We start from the raw sequence: 16,927 nt of genomic DNA, 5'->3' as shown, positions 1-16,927 counted from the left end.
TTTTTTCTTTTCTTTTCTTTTTCATTTCCTTCTCACCACATTTCCTCCCTGTACCGTACCCCACATACACACACCACACAGGGCAGGACACCACCAAAGATATGCATACACGGACAGGCCCATACACACGCACGCACGCACAACTGCACAACTGCCACCACCTAGCAATGAATGTATATTTTATCGCGGTGACTCAGATACAACACCGCTCTGAAGCGACCATGACTCAACCAAGAAGTCAGGGAGCACGCACGCACGCACACACACACAGTGTGTGTCATAGTCATCTGCTGGATCTTTTCTCCAGGGTGGAAAAATCCGTGGCTGCTTATTACAGCTGGATTGTTAGCATAAAGCTAACATAGAGTTTGAGCCTCAAACACCAAACACAAAGACCTCCGCGGGCGGGACGGCCAGTCTGTTCCCGGGCAATGAAGAGCCCTTGACTTCAGGGAACAGGTCTGCAGTGTTTGCTGTGGTGGAGAGAGAGAGAGAGAGAGAGAGAGAGAGAGAGAGAGAGAGAGAGAGAGAGAGAGAGAGAGAGAGAGAGAGAGAGAGAGAGAGAGAGAGAGAGAGAGAGAAAAAGAGAGAGAGAGAGCGCGAGAGAGAGAGGGCAAGAGCGTGTGAGAGACAGAGGGAGAGAGAGTCGAGACCAACCATATTTACACAGTGGGGCCTAGCAAAAAGCAACCAACCCACACACTGTGACCATCAGTGGCGGAACCATTGCTCATAGGGCCTGAAGGCAAAAAAAAACAATAGCGCCCCCCCATACAGCATGCCATGGTCATAATAGGGCCCCCACCACCAATCTCTATTGGAGGGTGCTGGGCCCAGGGGGAAATGCCCTGCTTGCCCTGCCCCCATAGTGGCCATGATGACTGATTATGTCCGATCATGCCAGGTCAGTCACCCACTTGGTCCTCACCCTTCGCTATCGCTTTCTCTCGCCCGCACATGGAGGTAAACAAACCAATGTACTCACACGCGAGCACACGCGAACGCACCCACGCGAGCACACACGAACGCACCCACACCCACACCCACACCCACCCACCCACCCACACCCAAACCCACCCACCCGCCCACACCCACACACAGACACACACAGACACACACAGACACACACACACACACCATTATCCAGTTGTTACATAAACACACAGTGAGACCCAAGTGCAATTACAGCGTTGCTTCAACACAGATAATGCGATACGTGACATTTTAGATACGGAGCCCCCGACGGCTCTCGTTATGTCATTGTGGTGTTGACTCTGTCCCATGCGACCCTTGCGTGACCTTTCAGATAAAGGGTTGCGGAGGATGACAGTTAAGTAAAGGAAAGAAGGTGTCGTGGCACATCACGATGTGTGATTTAAGTGCTGTGAGTGATCTCTGAGTGACGGGAGAGGTGAGCTAACTTTTTTTGTCTTTATTATCATATATTGCCAACATATTACCATATGTTTCTTAAGTTGACCTTGTGTAATTTCTCATGATGACTGTAAGGCTTGAGATGAGGGGGTGGGAGCCGTGAGAAAACTTGCCCAGTACAATTTGGAGGATATTCCGTGGATAAGATCAGAGCCATGGACATAAGAATTAGGCTAATTCTATGGACCTACGTGTTCCATTTTTAAAATAAGATCGCGGCTCATGCAAATTTCAAACACACATATGGCCATGACCATAGATCCAAAATAGTTCCAAGAAGTGACCGTCGAACACAGAGAGTGCATCAAAAGTGAATGTAATTCATTTTAATTCATTTTTTACATCATCTTTGCTTGTTATGTGGTGGTTCTGTGTACTCTGGCGAAAAGCAAGCCGCTGCCTAGAATTATTTGAATCTATGTCAATCATCTCACCAACTTGCTCCCTGTACCCCAGTTGTCACAACTCTGAATTCTATGGCTCTGGATAAGACAAGTAGTCATCACCTTCTGAAGCTGACCTTGCTTGACTCTTGAGGTACAGCAAGTGATGTAGAGCAGTGGTTCTCAACTGGAACAGTCTTGGGACCCACCATTTTCCACTGCCATTCGGTCGCGACCCAATTTTTTTAGCGTTCAAGTCAATCCAATACAATTCTCAAAATATAACCATACTAAGCCTGTGTAATAACAATTATTACTGTCGACAGATGACGCGGATTTCAATCGCTTATCAAAATACGAGTGGTAAAAAATGTTTTTGCGAATCAATGAATTTGCTTTTTTCACACCACGGCTCCGCGACCCACCAATGACCCCTACGCGACCCACTTTTGGTTCGCGACCCACCAGTTGAGAAACACTGATGTAGAGTATGACAATGGCTGTAGGAGAACATCTGAAGATGATGACCGAAGTGCCTTAAAAAGATGATAAGAGTTTGTTAGCAACTCGTGTGGTGATAGAAGATGACTAGAAATCATCTCTTCCCCTCAAGTGGCCATATCCTCTTCAAACATTGACCTTGTGTGACCTTTTCAGAGAAGGAGTGCAGATGATGACATTAAAGTAGGAGGAAGAAGGTGTGGGAGCTTCTGGTAGGGCTGCACGATTATGGAAAAAAATCATAATCACGATTATTTTGGTCAAAATCGTAATCACGATTATTAATCACGATTATTGATTTTTTGTAGATTTTTTTGAAAATTATAACAAGATGAAATATAACCAAGAATGAATTATATACGGGATGAGCAAAATAAAAAGAATTGTAATAATTATGTAAAGGCAATAGCATGAAACTTCGGTGGACAGATTTCTGGCCAGAAACACCATCCTGTCAGTATGTTCTGGCTTCAAGGACGCTCTCAAAGGTAGTTCACTATTGCCACGATTAAATCACGAACAAAACAAGACTTCGATTTCACAATTTGATCACGATTTTCGATTAATTTCGATTAACTGTGCAGCCCTAGCTTCTGGCATCTTATGATGATTATAGGGCTGGTGATGAGGCATTGAGCCACGAGCAAACTTTCCCTGCGCTGTACAAAATGGAACAGGTGTCATGTTGATACAAGATGACAAGTCCTTGTCTACTCCCCCACAGGTTACCAATTGTGCTTCTAAAGTTGACCTTGAGTGACATTTGAAATGCAGTAAGTGGTGCAGGACGATGATAATGGCCTTAGGATAAAATTATTCAGCCTATAATAACAATAACAATAATACATTTTATTAGTGCCTTTCAAAATACCCAAGGACAATTTACAGAACATAATTTTAAAACCCATGGACACATAACATGCTGTTATGTAAAGTGTTATTGGGTATTTCGAAAGCCGCTCCAAACTAAATTTCACATCTCACAATGATGATTGCACATCTCATGGTGACGGCCGGAGATATTCTAGACAGAGATACGTCATTTTGTTTCTTTTCCGGTATCCACTTTATGTCGGGTGAACGCTCCTTTAGGAAACCTTCGGTTAGGAGACCTTCGGAGTCCTGAGGTTGAGAATAAATGAAGTCCCCTTAGCGCTGTAGATGGCGGTAGCGCATATCTTGTGCAAACACCTCAAAAAGAGAAGAAGAAGGAGGGGCCAACGCCCCCTTAGGACCCAACTTGATCACACGCTTTTGCATTGAGCGGGCGTGTTTTGCGATATCTTGCTCTGATTGACTGTATTTGGTGACGGCCATGAGTGATGGGAGTCTTGAGCAAACTTTGCCATGAGCAATGTGGAGGACTCATGTGTTGAAAAAGTTGACCTTGTGTGCCCTTTGAGATAAGCGTTACAGAGGGAGGATGACAATGGCTGTGGAAGAACATCTCACAATGACGATGACGATGACGATGATGATGAGGCTTGTGGTGAGTGAGTGATGGGAGTTGTGAGCGGACTTGCCCTGTGAGACATGAAAGCGGACTCGTGTTGATGCAAGACGATTAGTCATCACCCACTCCCTTCAGGTGATCAAATGTGCTGCGATAAGCATTGCAGAGGATGACAATGGCTGTAGCAGATGGTTGTAGGGTCTGCAATGAGCCAACATGTCCTAAACAATATGGAGGACTCATGTGTTTATAGATGATAAGTCATTTGCTGTCTCCACTCCCACTTCAGGTTCACAGTCAAAAACAACTGGCAAAGACCATTTGAGTTTTTGACAACTAAGTAATAAGGGTACAGCTTATAAAGCTTATCATAATGTCTACATATAAAGTGAAAGCCATGAAGTGAAAGCCCCTTGGGAAACTCCAACTCTCATTGTCTCATATGGTGCTGTATATCAATTTTATGCAGGATTAATACAGTATCTCCTCCGTATTTTTCTTCTTTCAGTAACGTGGAAGCACTTTTGATCCTTGTGAGACCTTCAGGTTTTAATCCAAATTGCATAAACATGCCTTATCTCAACATTTTCTTTGTAACATCTCAGTAGGACAGCTACTGTACGGAGACATGACTGTCAGAGACGTGCGTGCATAGTGCAATTTCACCCCACCGAGGGCCAACAAAGCTAATTCAGAATGCTGTTTAACCCGTTACAACCTGATGAACCGCTTCACTGATTTCGTAAAAATCCTAAAATTGAGGAAGCTAATTAGTGTTGTATTTGCAGGTTGAAAAAGGTCCTTATACTCAAGTCATGCTCAAAAAAGCAAAATGAATTCTGACTGACAGATTGACCGTCCGTCAGTGTCTCAAAGTCACTGACACAAGACAAAAAGCTACTTAGTGTTTCTAACAAGCTACTTTGTGTTGCAACTAATGCTGCTCATTGAAACTGTCTATTGGCAAACTTTTCATGAATATTTACCAAATAATAAACTAATATTTACTAGTATGACGAAAGCACAGTACGTTTTGCCGCTAAAAATGTCTATTCCAGGAAATTCAAAATGGCGGACACAGAGAAGATCCACCTTTTCATGTATGAAACGCGCAATTTTCCCAGTCATGTATACTTAAAATTGGATGGTGGTGGTAAGTATTTATAAAAAATTGTGAATGGGCAGCATGAATTCTGGAAATAAAGCACTAAGAAATCTTACACAATGCACCTTTAAGATGTAGGCTACATGAAGGTTATAAAAGGTCAGCACCTAACAAAACCATTTCTTACTGTTGGATTGACCGACTCAGAGCCTCAGAGCCTCAGAGTCGACTGTCTGTCCCTTGCACATGACTAAAAAGGCAATTTAGCATTATGTACAAAGTTCAAACAAACACATAAAACACAAACCAATGTTGAGTGTTTCCTTGTCATTTCACAACACCAAAAGATAAATCATGCTGCCTTTCCCGTCACTGCGGTAAGGTGAATGTCTATCTTCGAGATCATCTGAAGACAGGCAACGTTAAACAGCATGCGTCTTGGGTGTGTGGTTGTGTGTGTCGTACGCGTATGCGTGCGCTTGTGTGTGTGTGTGTGTGTGTGAGTGAGTGAGAGAGAGAGAGAAAGGCAGTTTCGGGTGCATGCCAGCAAGGCGGGTGTAGCTGGGGTATGACAGGTGAAGGTATGCGAGTGACGGATGGTGAGAGAGAGAGAGAGAGAGAGAGAGAGAGAGAGAGAGAGAGAGAGAGAGAGAGAGAGAGAGAGAGAGAGAGAGAGAGAGAGAGAGAGGCTGGCTGGCGGTGATCAACAGTGGACAGCAATGGACCTGTTGACCACAGGAGCTGCTCTTTGAGGGAAGGTGTGAGAGAGACAGTGGGAAGTAGAGAGCGAGCGAGAGAGAATCAGACAGAGACCGGGAGAAAAAAGGGTGAGGAGAAACAGAGACCAAAACACACAGAGATGAGTTGAGAAAGAAGTTGGGAAGAGAGTGAGAAAAAGAGAGATTGAGGATGAGTGAAAAAGACACAATGAAGAGGAGAGGGAGAGAGAGGGAGAGAGAGGTAGAGAGAGAGAGGTAGAGAGAGCAGTAGAGAGAGAGAGACAGACTGACCATGTTTGTCTACAGCTTCAGCAAGGGGAAGAAACTGCCCCTTGAGAACTTCTAGCATTGCGTCTTGCGGGACTTTTATAAACAAGCCCAAACCACACACTCTTACACGCACGCACGCACGCACACGTGCACACACATACAGGCACACACACACACACAGAAAGCATACCCGTGGTCAAGCATGCGTCACTTAACAAGATGAAGCTCCAGTGGACAAATGACACCTCTGGAGGAGTCTCGCACAGTAGCTGGATATACTTCCTGTATCACTCCTTTGGCATTACGCACAGAGCAAAGCTCTTCAAGAAAGACTGAGGCGTGGAATGGACGCCACCTTTACCTTCACCTCTGGAGAAAAGCAAGACATTTAGCACCATCCTCAACCTGTCAGGTCACGCAAAACTTTCCAGGGATAGGAGTCTAAGAAAACAGTCCAGTTGCAGTCTCAACACCCAAACCCACACCACCACCACCACCACCACATCCCATCCTTGCCTCTGAGGAAAGCTTAGGACTTGAACTTTCGAGTTACTTCCCTGAGGTTTCCAGATCATCAGTGACATGGCAGAAACATCTGCAGCATCTGATGGATAACATAGTGTCTCGACCAGCCAGTCAGCGTTCCAGTCTTAATTTACACCACGAAGCAGTCAAGCCGAGTGAGGTAGAAGCAGGTCTCTGCTCTCAACCACCACCGACGACCCACCAGGCTGAACCAGCAAGGTCACAGAACCTTTTCAGGGGGAGAAAGTGTCTTGGCCCTGCCGTGGCTCTAATGGTAAGGCACTGCACTGCTACGCTGGCAATTCCGGACCGGGTCATTTGCCAACCCTTCCAAGTCTCCATCTTCCGCTCATTTCCTGTCACCAACTTCACTGACCTGTCCTAATAATAAAGGTGAAAAGTGTAGTGTCCCCCCCCCCCAAACATTTTTAAAGAAAGGGTCTTAAAAACGCCCCAATTGCAGACTTCTGTGCATCCCAACCCCTCACGCCGGTCATGCATTCATGATGGCTTGGGCCAAACTCATCTGTGATTAAGGGATGGAGAATGAGCTGGAAAGTGCATCATCATCATCATCATCTACTTCATTCTTCTACCCAACCATTAGCACACTACCCTTCCCTGTCCCCTAACTCTGAGGTAGAAACTGAGGTAGAAATGAGTCTCGGCTCCCAACCAACCACCACCACCACCAACAGCTGCACGACCCACCACATCACCATCTCTGCCCCCACTAACAAATGAACTCCCAAAGGGCAGTGTGGCTTCTGTGGCCTGGGCTTGGGGCTGGGACCTTGGCCTGGAGTTGGTCCCTGTAGAACTGGTGCTGCACATAACTCTGCCAGCTTCAGAAAAGGTGGAAGGGCGGAGGGTCAAACTGAGCCCTTTGTTGGATCGCATTCCAACCTGGCTGCTGTTCAATTTTTACTACCCCCCCTCTTTCTTTCCCTCCCTCTCTCCTGCTCACTCGCTCTCTCTCCCTCCCTCCCTCCCTCTCCAGGGAGATGCCCAATATTTGATTGTGCATGGTGCGCCAGCAGTACCATCGCAATACTGAGAGAGGGAAAGAAAGAGAGAGTGAGAGCGTGCGCGCTAGAGTGAGAGCGCGTGCGAGAGCGCGAGAGAGGACAAAAGAGAGGGGACAAAAATATCAACTACTATACAGGACCTCCATGCCCTCACTCCTTTCTTTTTGCATGTTTTTAACACACACAAAAGTAAGTGTGTGTGTGTGTGTGTGTGTGTGTGTGTGTGTGTGTGTGTGTGTGTGTGTGTGTGTGTGTGTGTGTGTGTGTGTGTGTGTTTGTGTGTGTGTGTGTCACAGCATCCGTGCACAACACAGCTACACGAGGGAATTACCAAAGATCTTTGAGCATTATTGTTCTGTCCGAGCCACATGTAGTGTATACCCGTGGGGGCGTCTATATTAAGAGATGTATGCGTGCACCCAATCAACAGCATTCTATGGCAGGAAGGAGCCAGGAAGTCTGGGCACAGTCCAGCACAGTACAGCCCAGCCCAGTCCTGGATCCAGTCTCCCTCTGCCCATGCCATGTCTGAAGTGCACCAATGCAGGGAAACCAGTGGTGAAAGTGGGCAGGTGCGCACAGGTGTGCAGCAGCACCGGTATAACATTTACAGCTGGTGCGCAGTACCGGTAAACGAATAGGGTTAATAATGCCAAAAACCCACATTCGAAAATTCTACAACCATAAACAAACATACAACAAACGTACAACCACACCATGCCATTTGAGACAAGCGTCCTATGAAGAGAATAGCTCAAAGTTACCCGAAATAGTCATGCAGTGACATAGATCTGTAGCACACATGTTTAATTTGTTTGCGCTCTTTCTGATGTTGGCATTGGAAGGGCGGTTGTTAGGAAGACTTGCACAAAATTCCACCGGTAAGACATGAAAACCACTTTCACCCCTGAGGGAAACCGACAGGGACAAAGGGCTCAGTTGTCCCAGGCCCATGCAGAGAGAAGGTCCAAAATTGGGTCCTCATTTCATTGCATGTATTGGGTTGGGGGACCTTTCAGATGACTTTGCCCCAGACGGGCCAGGCCTGGCCAAAGCTGCCAGCGGCCCTGCCTGCACCCAAGTGTTTCCCTCACCTGATGGCCCATTAGCCAAACCTGTGGTCTTGGCTCTTATCAAAGATGACAACCAAGTGACAGAACACAAGGTGGGCAGTGACAATAACAGACCATTTGCTTAGCATTAAAGGCATTATGCATCTCGTTTGCCCATTAAATAACAATGAAGGAAAGGAAATGACAAGACATGGCAGTCTGGCAAACATGACTGTTTGGCAAACATGGCCGACACCGGTTTAAACTGTCACTTTGGCGCCATATTAATGTCCAGGTGGTGAAGGACTGGACAGCCAGCCAAATATACCCCAACACAGTGGTTTCTCAAAGTGTAGTCTGGACACCACAAGGGGTTTGTCAGAGACCTGAGGTGGTCCGTGAGGAGATTTCTACAAATCTCTTGAAGTGCTTAATAATACTCTTCGATCCAGCTGGTTGGTTGCCTGGTTACTACCAGACCTAATCAAAAGTGAGATTTTCAGATCGGAACGATTGTGTAGAACTAACGGCAGTATGGGAGTTCCCAGGCTAGCTGGTTGGTGGTCACTGAAAAAAACAAAATGGTCTTTGGTCTGAACAAGTTTGAGAAACACTGATCTAATAGTCCACAGGTCGATTTTATCATTCTCCTTTTTTTATCACAGCCACATGGCCCCATTAGGAGATAAGCTTATTGGCGTGTTCACACCGTTAATTTAACGCACCATGGCAAAGTCAAAGCTCGACAGTAAAGTAAACGTGAGTGTGCTGTATGACTAGGAGTTTGAACCCATTAAAATGTCATTTGACAACATTGGTTGAGCCTGCACATGGCCGTGCTCTGCTCCGAGACAACAATGGCTAGATTCTTCTAGAACGCGAGACAGTAATGGCAGCTTTAGGGAACGTCTAGAGGGAGGATCAACTCTGTGACTCAAATCAAACAAGAAATAGAGACTGAACCATCAGCAATTCCATTGCGTTTTTTTTAAATGGCGTTTCAGGTCTACTACACCCCTTCATCAGAAAGGTTTGGTAACATTACAAAGTTCTGGTAAAGACCCAAAAGGGCCTTTTTTCATCGAAAATCAGACATCAGACGTGTATTCAAAGCAAGCAGCATAGACACAAACTTGCACACCATCGTTTCCTTTAGTTCTCTGCCTGGAACCGGCAGTCATTTGTACCTAGCCAGGCCGTGTCCTTAGTGACGCAACACTTTCAGCGTTGCAACTAGTCAGGTCAAGAGCAATGCAAGTACTTTCTGAGTTCTCGCAAATAAGGGAACTCCTCCCACTTTGTCGACAAACAAACAACCATAAGCAAACCAAGGGAGGCGGGTCAACCATGCTGTTTGGGAAACGTTAATTGTTATGCTCTTGGTCAGACCAAGTCTCGAAGAGATTTGAACGTCGATGATAATTAGGCTAATTTGTACCTGCTTTGGTTGAAAACTGAACTTGCTTGACGTCGTTGTGAAAAAGCGCAATGAAAAAAAAGATATTTATGGGAGCCCTGTTTGTTGTCGCTGACTTTTGGCTTGTTGTTTGTCTCTAGTTTGTACCTTAGGTCTGGGTCCAGTTTTAAGTATGAGTTAATGTGTTTGTTTGTTTCACTTGGTCCCTGCCTAATCTCCCCAAATTGCACCCTGAGAGTGGAATCCTGAGTCTTCTCAGGGAATTTTGTCGTCTAATCCCACCAAACAACTCCAAGCCTAAAGGAATCTGGCCAAGAGCACACTGTCACACACTGCTGTGATGTTCCAGAAAAGTACACGTTACACCCAAATTGACCCATTTTGACTCAGATGAAGATGTGCTGACATTGAAATGTTAGTCTGGCATTGATCAAAAAAGTAAAAATAATGCAGTGAGTTTCCTACTCTCACTTAAACTCAGTCCTCTCCCATGACCAATCAGATAGCGAAGAGGAGAAGTGTGCCGGATACCTATAAGATCCAAAGAGTCCTCCATCTAAAAAGGGGGTTTCTCTGAACAGACTACAGACTAATAACAAGGACCCAGTACAGAGTTTGTGTGTGGTTAGATGGAGGAGAGACTTGGATACCGTCTCCCAGGGGCTCGCTGTTTACTCTCTATGTTTGCAGCCCCTCTCGGCCCTCAAAGTGTGAGAGAGTTCACACCATCAGAGAGAGAGAGAGAGAGAGAGAGAGAGAGAGAGAGAGAGAGAGAGAGAGAGAGAGAGAGAGAGAGAGAGAGAGAGAGAGAGAGAGAGAGAGAGAGAGAGAGAGAGAGAGAGAGAGATGCAACCACAGATGCATAGCTGGAACCACAGATGCATTACAGAGCATTGCAGTCCTTGAAAGGGCAGTTCAAGAAAACGCTTTTGCACACATCTGTAGTTGGGCAGGTGCGTAGGATATTATCCCAGTGGGGTTGTCATTCAAGTGTAAAGAAATCCTGCACACTATCCATTCCACCAGCAAACTTTAATACAACGTTTCGGTCATCCGACCTTCTTTCAACAGCAAGCCAGTAGCTGTACCACCAGTGAGGTTCTGGACTTTGGAGGAGCACTTTGCACACACCCTACACACACACACACACACTGAGGGCCAGCTGAAAATGGGTGTGATGCTGATCTTGATACCCTCTGCTGCAGTACATGAATGATGATGGTGGTGAAATTAGCCAAATGACACAGATTAATACGACTGATACTGACTCATCGTCTACTCTCTGCATATAAAAATCCCTCACCAGCCTAAAATAGAGTCTATGCAAGTGACTGTGTGTTACATCTAGAGTAAGAGGGCCACACAGACACAGACACAGACAAAGACACAGACACAGACACAGACACAGACACAGACACAGACACAGACACACACACACCTCTCTGTGATGTTTCCTACATTAATACAGTCACTGCTGAGTCACTGGAGGCAGAATAAAAAGGTAGAAATTGAGCAGAGCTTCTGTAGCTACAACATTTGGTTGCACAAGCTAATTCACCCAGACAAAAACACGCAATCATTTGCCCAAAGCAAATCACGCACACACGCACGCACGCACGCACGCACGCACGCACGCACGCACGCACGCACGCACGCACGCACGCATGCATGCACGCACACACATTGGTGCATCAACAGGACCACCCCCCACCCCCTCCCCATCAGGCACACACACAGTTTGTCTAAGGACCAGTGTTAATTTTGTCAGTTTTTTTTTTATTTAGTCGTAGTCTAAGTCACAATGACGAAAATCAATTTCAGTCTTAGTCATATTTTAGTCATTGCCTTCCCAATTTGGTCTTAGTCTAAATGACGAAAATCTATTTTAGTCTTAGTCAATTTTTAGTCATTTTAGTCAACACTGTACATAATAGAACTTCTCCACGTAGTCTTAGTCTAAATGACGAAAATCAAAAAAGGGCTTTGACGAAATATTTTAGTCATAGTCATGGTTGACGAAATTAACACTGCTAAGGACCCATACTTCACAGTATCAAACACACACACACACCATCTCAAGCCTCATCCATGGTATATTTTCTCTCTCAGGCAGGCACGCATGCACGCACACACACACACACTCTCAATGCGCTGTACTCGGTGCTAAACCTCTCCTCTTCCGCCTCGCCTGAGGCTGCTGCTTGCTGACGGCCTAATCAGCTCTTAGCTTTCCCAGACACGAGTGCAGGCATGACTCACTCTCCATCGCTCTCTCTCTATCTATCTGTCTTGCACTCATTCTCCATCGCTCTCTCCATCTCTCTCTCCCTCTGTTGCACACTCTCCATCTCCATCTCTCTCTCTCCCTGCTGGCAATGACTGACTGGGGAAAAGAGAAATGGCTAGCGAAGGCCAAAGGAGACCTTCAGAACTGGGCAGCTCAGACAGAGACAGAGAGAGAGAGATGGAGAGAGAGAGAGAGAGAGAAGAGAAGATAGATAGAGAGAGAGAGAAAAGACACTCACCCAGCTCTCTGGAGACTGGCGAGACGGCTGCGTTTTCTCCGATCTTGGCCACCGCATCGAAGTACGCCTTCCCGGCCAGACTCATTGCTATAGGAAGGACAAAAAAAACATCCCATGCAATGAGTACCATCAAACATTTTTCTTAAAAAACAAGTAGGAAAAGCAAGAGTACCGCTACAGATTTTCTGCCATTACTGCAACATCAGAGAAGTACTTTTTTTTTAAATTACCTAGCGCCCTGGAGGAGATTTGGACAGGTATTGTAATGACCAGTAATACGTGTGTCTGTGTGCTTGTCTGTGTGATTTGTCAATAATGTTGTCATTGTCATGTTACCAAAGTGGTAGACTTTATGGAGAATAGAATCATTCTGTCGTTACAATCTGGCATCACATAGCCTATAAAAAGCACATATAAAAAAGTCGACTGCAGCATTGACCATATTGAGGCCATGTTGACATCTCTGATTGGGCTTGAACGATTATTCTTTATTTTGCCATAGTAGTCACATTGAGACAATCTCCTTTGCCAAGAAAACAGCACAGCAGGATAAGCAGGTAGCACAGCAGTGAAAACACCAAAACAAAGACGCACCAAATAATACGTGCAAGGGCAAGTTTTTGATCCACTTTCTGTGACTCTTCACAGATGACTTGAGCCAGTATGTAAGAAGTTATGAGTGTTCTTTTCAGTGTACATTCAGTAAAATGTTAACTTGTATGGCAGGGTTTTCTTGCATTTACGGATGTGATTGTGTTGTTTACTGAGCTGTTAAGACGTCATCAGTCATTACGTGCAAGTACTCTAGCAGTATAATCGGACTCTGATGTCTCTAACCTGACGGGACACAAGTTTAACAACATATGAAAATATTATGTGACACGGTGGCACTACCACAATGATATCGACTGAGAAATTAAAATCTGATCCACCATGGTGATACTAGGCTACATGAATTAACCTTACTGACAAATAAAAATGCAATGCCTCACAATAGTTATACCGAAATGAACCTGATTATCCATTACAAATCTGATGGTGACACGGTGCCACAACTCTTAATTAGGTGGCACTACCTGATTGAACCTGACAGACAATTAAAAATGTGATGTGCCATGGTGGTAACTACCAGTAGGTCCACTACATGAATTAACCTGACTGAGAAACCAAAACACAGCATGTCACAATGGTTTATCTTAATGAACCCACCTGACAGACAAATTAAACTATGATATGCCATCATGGAAATACCTGAATGAACCTGACTGAAATAAAATATAGGCTACCGTGTGTCAGGATGTTACTATGTACCTGACAGAGAGATTCATGTGATCTGCCATGGTAGTCAGAGCCATCTAATATCAGAGTTACGCCACTCCCATAGACCTCTATGGACCAATCTTTCCACAGCAATGGCGGCTCTCATGGAGCCTCACGGAGCGTTAACATGGAAATCCCCATTGACTTTAGTTCTATTAGAAGTTACTTAGTTCCAGGAGGTGGCCGTAGAATACAGAAAATGTGGTAAAGGTAATGTAATTTGTTTGTACTTAATCTTTGTTTGGTATGTGATGGTTCTGTGTTAGTTTCCAACGAACAGAAGTTTACTGTTAAGAAACATTTTAATCTACGCGAATCACATCACCAACCGACTTCCTGGTCCCCGGTTTGCGCAACTCTGTTATTAGATGGCTCTGATGGTAGTAATACTTGAATGAACCTGACTGTCGATTTAACATGTGATGTGTCGATGCCTGCATGAAACTGGCTGAAAAATTAAAATACCTGAATGAACCTGGCTGACAACGTCAAATGTGATATGCAAACATAATAAACATCTGCCTAATGTAGGCCTAATGTAATGTAACATAAAATTGCCATGTAATGTAATATGAATGGTGCTATGTGACTGTCTGACGGACAAACAAAAATATGTGTCCTGGTGGTACTACTACATGAATGAACCATTAGAATGTGATGATAGCATATGGTGGTAATACCTGTCACAGACTTCTCATAGCTTTTCCCCAAGTTGATCAGGTTCCTCAGTGCAGGGTTGAAGTTTTCCACAACATTCTGATGGGGAGAGAGAGAGAGAGAGCGGGAAAGAGAGAGAGAGAAAACGGGCTTAAAGACACTGGTCAAATTACTGGGCAACCTCTTCAAGATAGGCTACAGGGCTTGTGCTGATGGTGATTCAATCAATTTAAATAATAGAGAAATAATATGTGGCGTGTCTAAATGGAATAATAGCAACATTCTTGGAAAGCCATTGTTTTTACTGACTGAAGCAACTGTCTAAATGTCACTGCAAGAATCAGTTATATTTCATAACAAATTGACCACCAGTTGTCAGTGAGCATGATGGTTGTCTTGTCAGGACAAATCAGGAAGGAAAAATATTTCGAAGTTATATAGCCCTTCAACAAAGGAGGGGTTTGCTCATAGAATCCATAACGCCAAAAATAGCACAGCAGCAGAACTTTCAATCATTAACTTTTTTAAATTGAAGGCACATAGACCAAAGTCCTTGCTCAGAGAGTCAGAGAGTAAAATCTCGGCTGGAATGCTGCTCCCAGAAGAAACGCATGAAGTTCCTCTTTCTATTCCCCAGGCACACCCTCAGCAGAACAATACAAAGTCAGGTATGCAACTTTTACACCCCACCAAAAACAGGTTCCTTCACTTCATCCCTGAAACCTTTTCTAGCCGAGACGGATGAGCTGTGAAATAATTATTTAATTCCCCCTGACATGTCTTTTCAGCTCAGTTTGCCAGCTTGCTCGGGTAGAGAGCAAAGTAGGCGGCTATACATTGTAAATAAAGGTTATTATCCTATTAGAAAAACATAGTTCAGACACAAAACAACTGCCTATTACAGCGTGGTGGAGACCACAACGGGGAGTTCTGAGTTTCCAATTAGAATACCCCATACTGTTTCCCCGTCAGTCGAGTCACAGGTGCAAATGTGACGTTCACTAATAGTTTACTGCTAAATTCTTTTGGCAATACGTTGACAGCGTATTGTTTCTCAAGCAAAATAATGTCAATAATGATTTAACCAACTTCGCTTTGATTTAACCTCCATATTAACCTGAATATTTACCTTGTAAGTACTTTCTGTAAGCTTATTCACGTCCTCTGGATCCCTCGACATGTTGCTGGTTATTCCTCAAACACACACGGAGAGAGAGAGCAGTGGTTTTACGCACTGGCTAAAATCCACTCCTGAACAACTTCCCCCTTCGTTAAAAACCGGTCTTCCCTTACGTATATTGATTACAAAACATTAAAGTAAGAAATCTCCCCTCGACTGAGTGGATGCGAGTCACCGCAACTGTGCGCCCGTGGCGAAACCCACAGACCCCGACCCGCAATCAAACTTCGCTGCGCCTGACTAGAAGGACAGAGCGAGTGAGAGGAAAGGTGGGATTCGTGACGTCATGAACTGTGAAATGCACTTTCGATGATGTGCAAGGTGGCTTGGGTGGATCCAGTCTGGTAGGTAGGTACTGCTACTGTCGGAACAGGCACACGTAGCATTACATTTACGCAATTACGCGCTTCTCAAAATATTTGCATTAAAGATTAATTAAATATGAAAGTTGTAGCCTACACTTGATTTGTAGTGATGATGAAAACACATGTAGCCCTACCTTTGATAGGGCCTACCTCACACTCAGGGACCAAAAGTGTATGGCTCGGTTCTATTCAATTGATACCCTAAACTTCAGGCATCTCTTCTGAACACTTATGGTTTCGACAATACCCAACAATGGGCCTTTTACGCACGACATAATGCGTTTGATGTTTTATCGAAGCAACTATTGACTGTGGACATAATGAATAGCTTTACTGATAGGATCATCCTGGGATCGTTTGTGCATGTATAATGTTGATGAGGATAATCCTCTCGCATTTGTAATCGATTCCGTCTTGTGACCCAAGGCAATTGTGTAGAAGAAGGGCGTCTAACCATGTGGGAACCATAAATTACGCACCACAGTGAGCACTAACGTGTTAGAATAGACTGGAGACGGATAGACTTTTCTAAGCAGAATAATAAATAGTTGTCTCAAAACATCCTTGGCTTCTGTCGACATCTGGTGGCAAAGAGAAGCTAGGGCAGGGTTACATTAGACAACAACAGGTCATTGTTGAGCTAACATTTAGATAGGCTACAAGATATTAAGCTCTGACGTGAACTGAAACCATAGCATATGTGACATATGTAGTTAAGTATAATTTAGAGCATAGGCAGCATAAGAAACTTAATCCAGACTGAGTGCACAGCATGGTACACAAATTGCTCACTGCTCAGACCCAACATACATCACTCACTACATTCATATTCACACATTCATATGTAGGCTATACATAGGCTAATTTAAATTGGGTCATTTGATGTTGAATTTCTTCAAATCAGCTTTTTATATTGCATTGTTAATGTTTTAATATCTCATAATTCTTTATCAGATGCCTGTTGTATTCAATGTTTTTTGTGTGATTTGTGCC

General features: G+C 44.5%; 1 protein-coding gene across 2 annotated transcripts in view; it reads right to left on the bottom strand.

The window, feature by feature from the left end:
* The window catches only part of baiap2l1a (BAR/IMD domain containing adaptor protein 2 like 1a), a 65,711-nt gene extending 49,800 nt beyond the window's left edge, over positions 1 to 15,911 (bottom strand). Inside the window, exons 1-3 of one of the 2 annotated variants that reach the window (XM_063220589.1) lie at positions 15,519 to 15,911; positions 14,413 to 14,488; positions 12,413 to 12,499 (exon numbers count right to left, since the gene is read on the bottom strand). In XM_063220589.1, the coding sequence (XP_063076659.1) occupies positions 12,413 to 12,499; positions 14,413 to 14,488; positions 15,519 to 15,569 (214 nt within the window). In that variant the 5' untranslated portion in view covers positions 15,570 to 15,911. The remainder of the gene's footprint in view (positions 1 to 12,412; positions 12,500 to 14,412; positions 14,489 to 15,518) is intronic. The other variant, XM_063220588.1, reaches the window with a different exon arrangement.
* Between the last annotated feature and the right edge of the window lie 1,016 nt (positions 15,912 to 16,927).

The sequence above is a fragment of the Engraulis encrasicolus genome, chromosome 17, assembly GCF_034702125.1.
Source record: "Engraulis encrasicolus isolate BLACKSEA-1 chromosome 17, IST_EnEncr_1.0, whole genome shotgun sequence".
NCBI classification, from domain to species: domain Eukaryota; kingdom Metazoa; phylum Chordata; class Actinopteri; order Clupeiformes; family Engraulidae; genus Engraulis; species Engraulis encrasicolus.
Note: the sequence above shows the minus strand (reverse complement) of the source record. Positions and strands in the feature narration are given on the sequence as shown.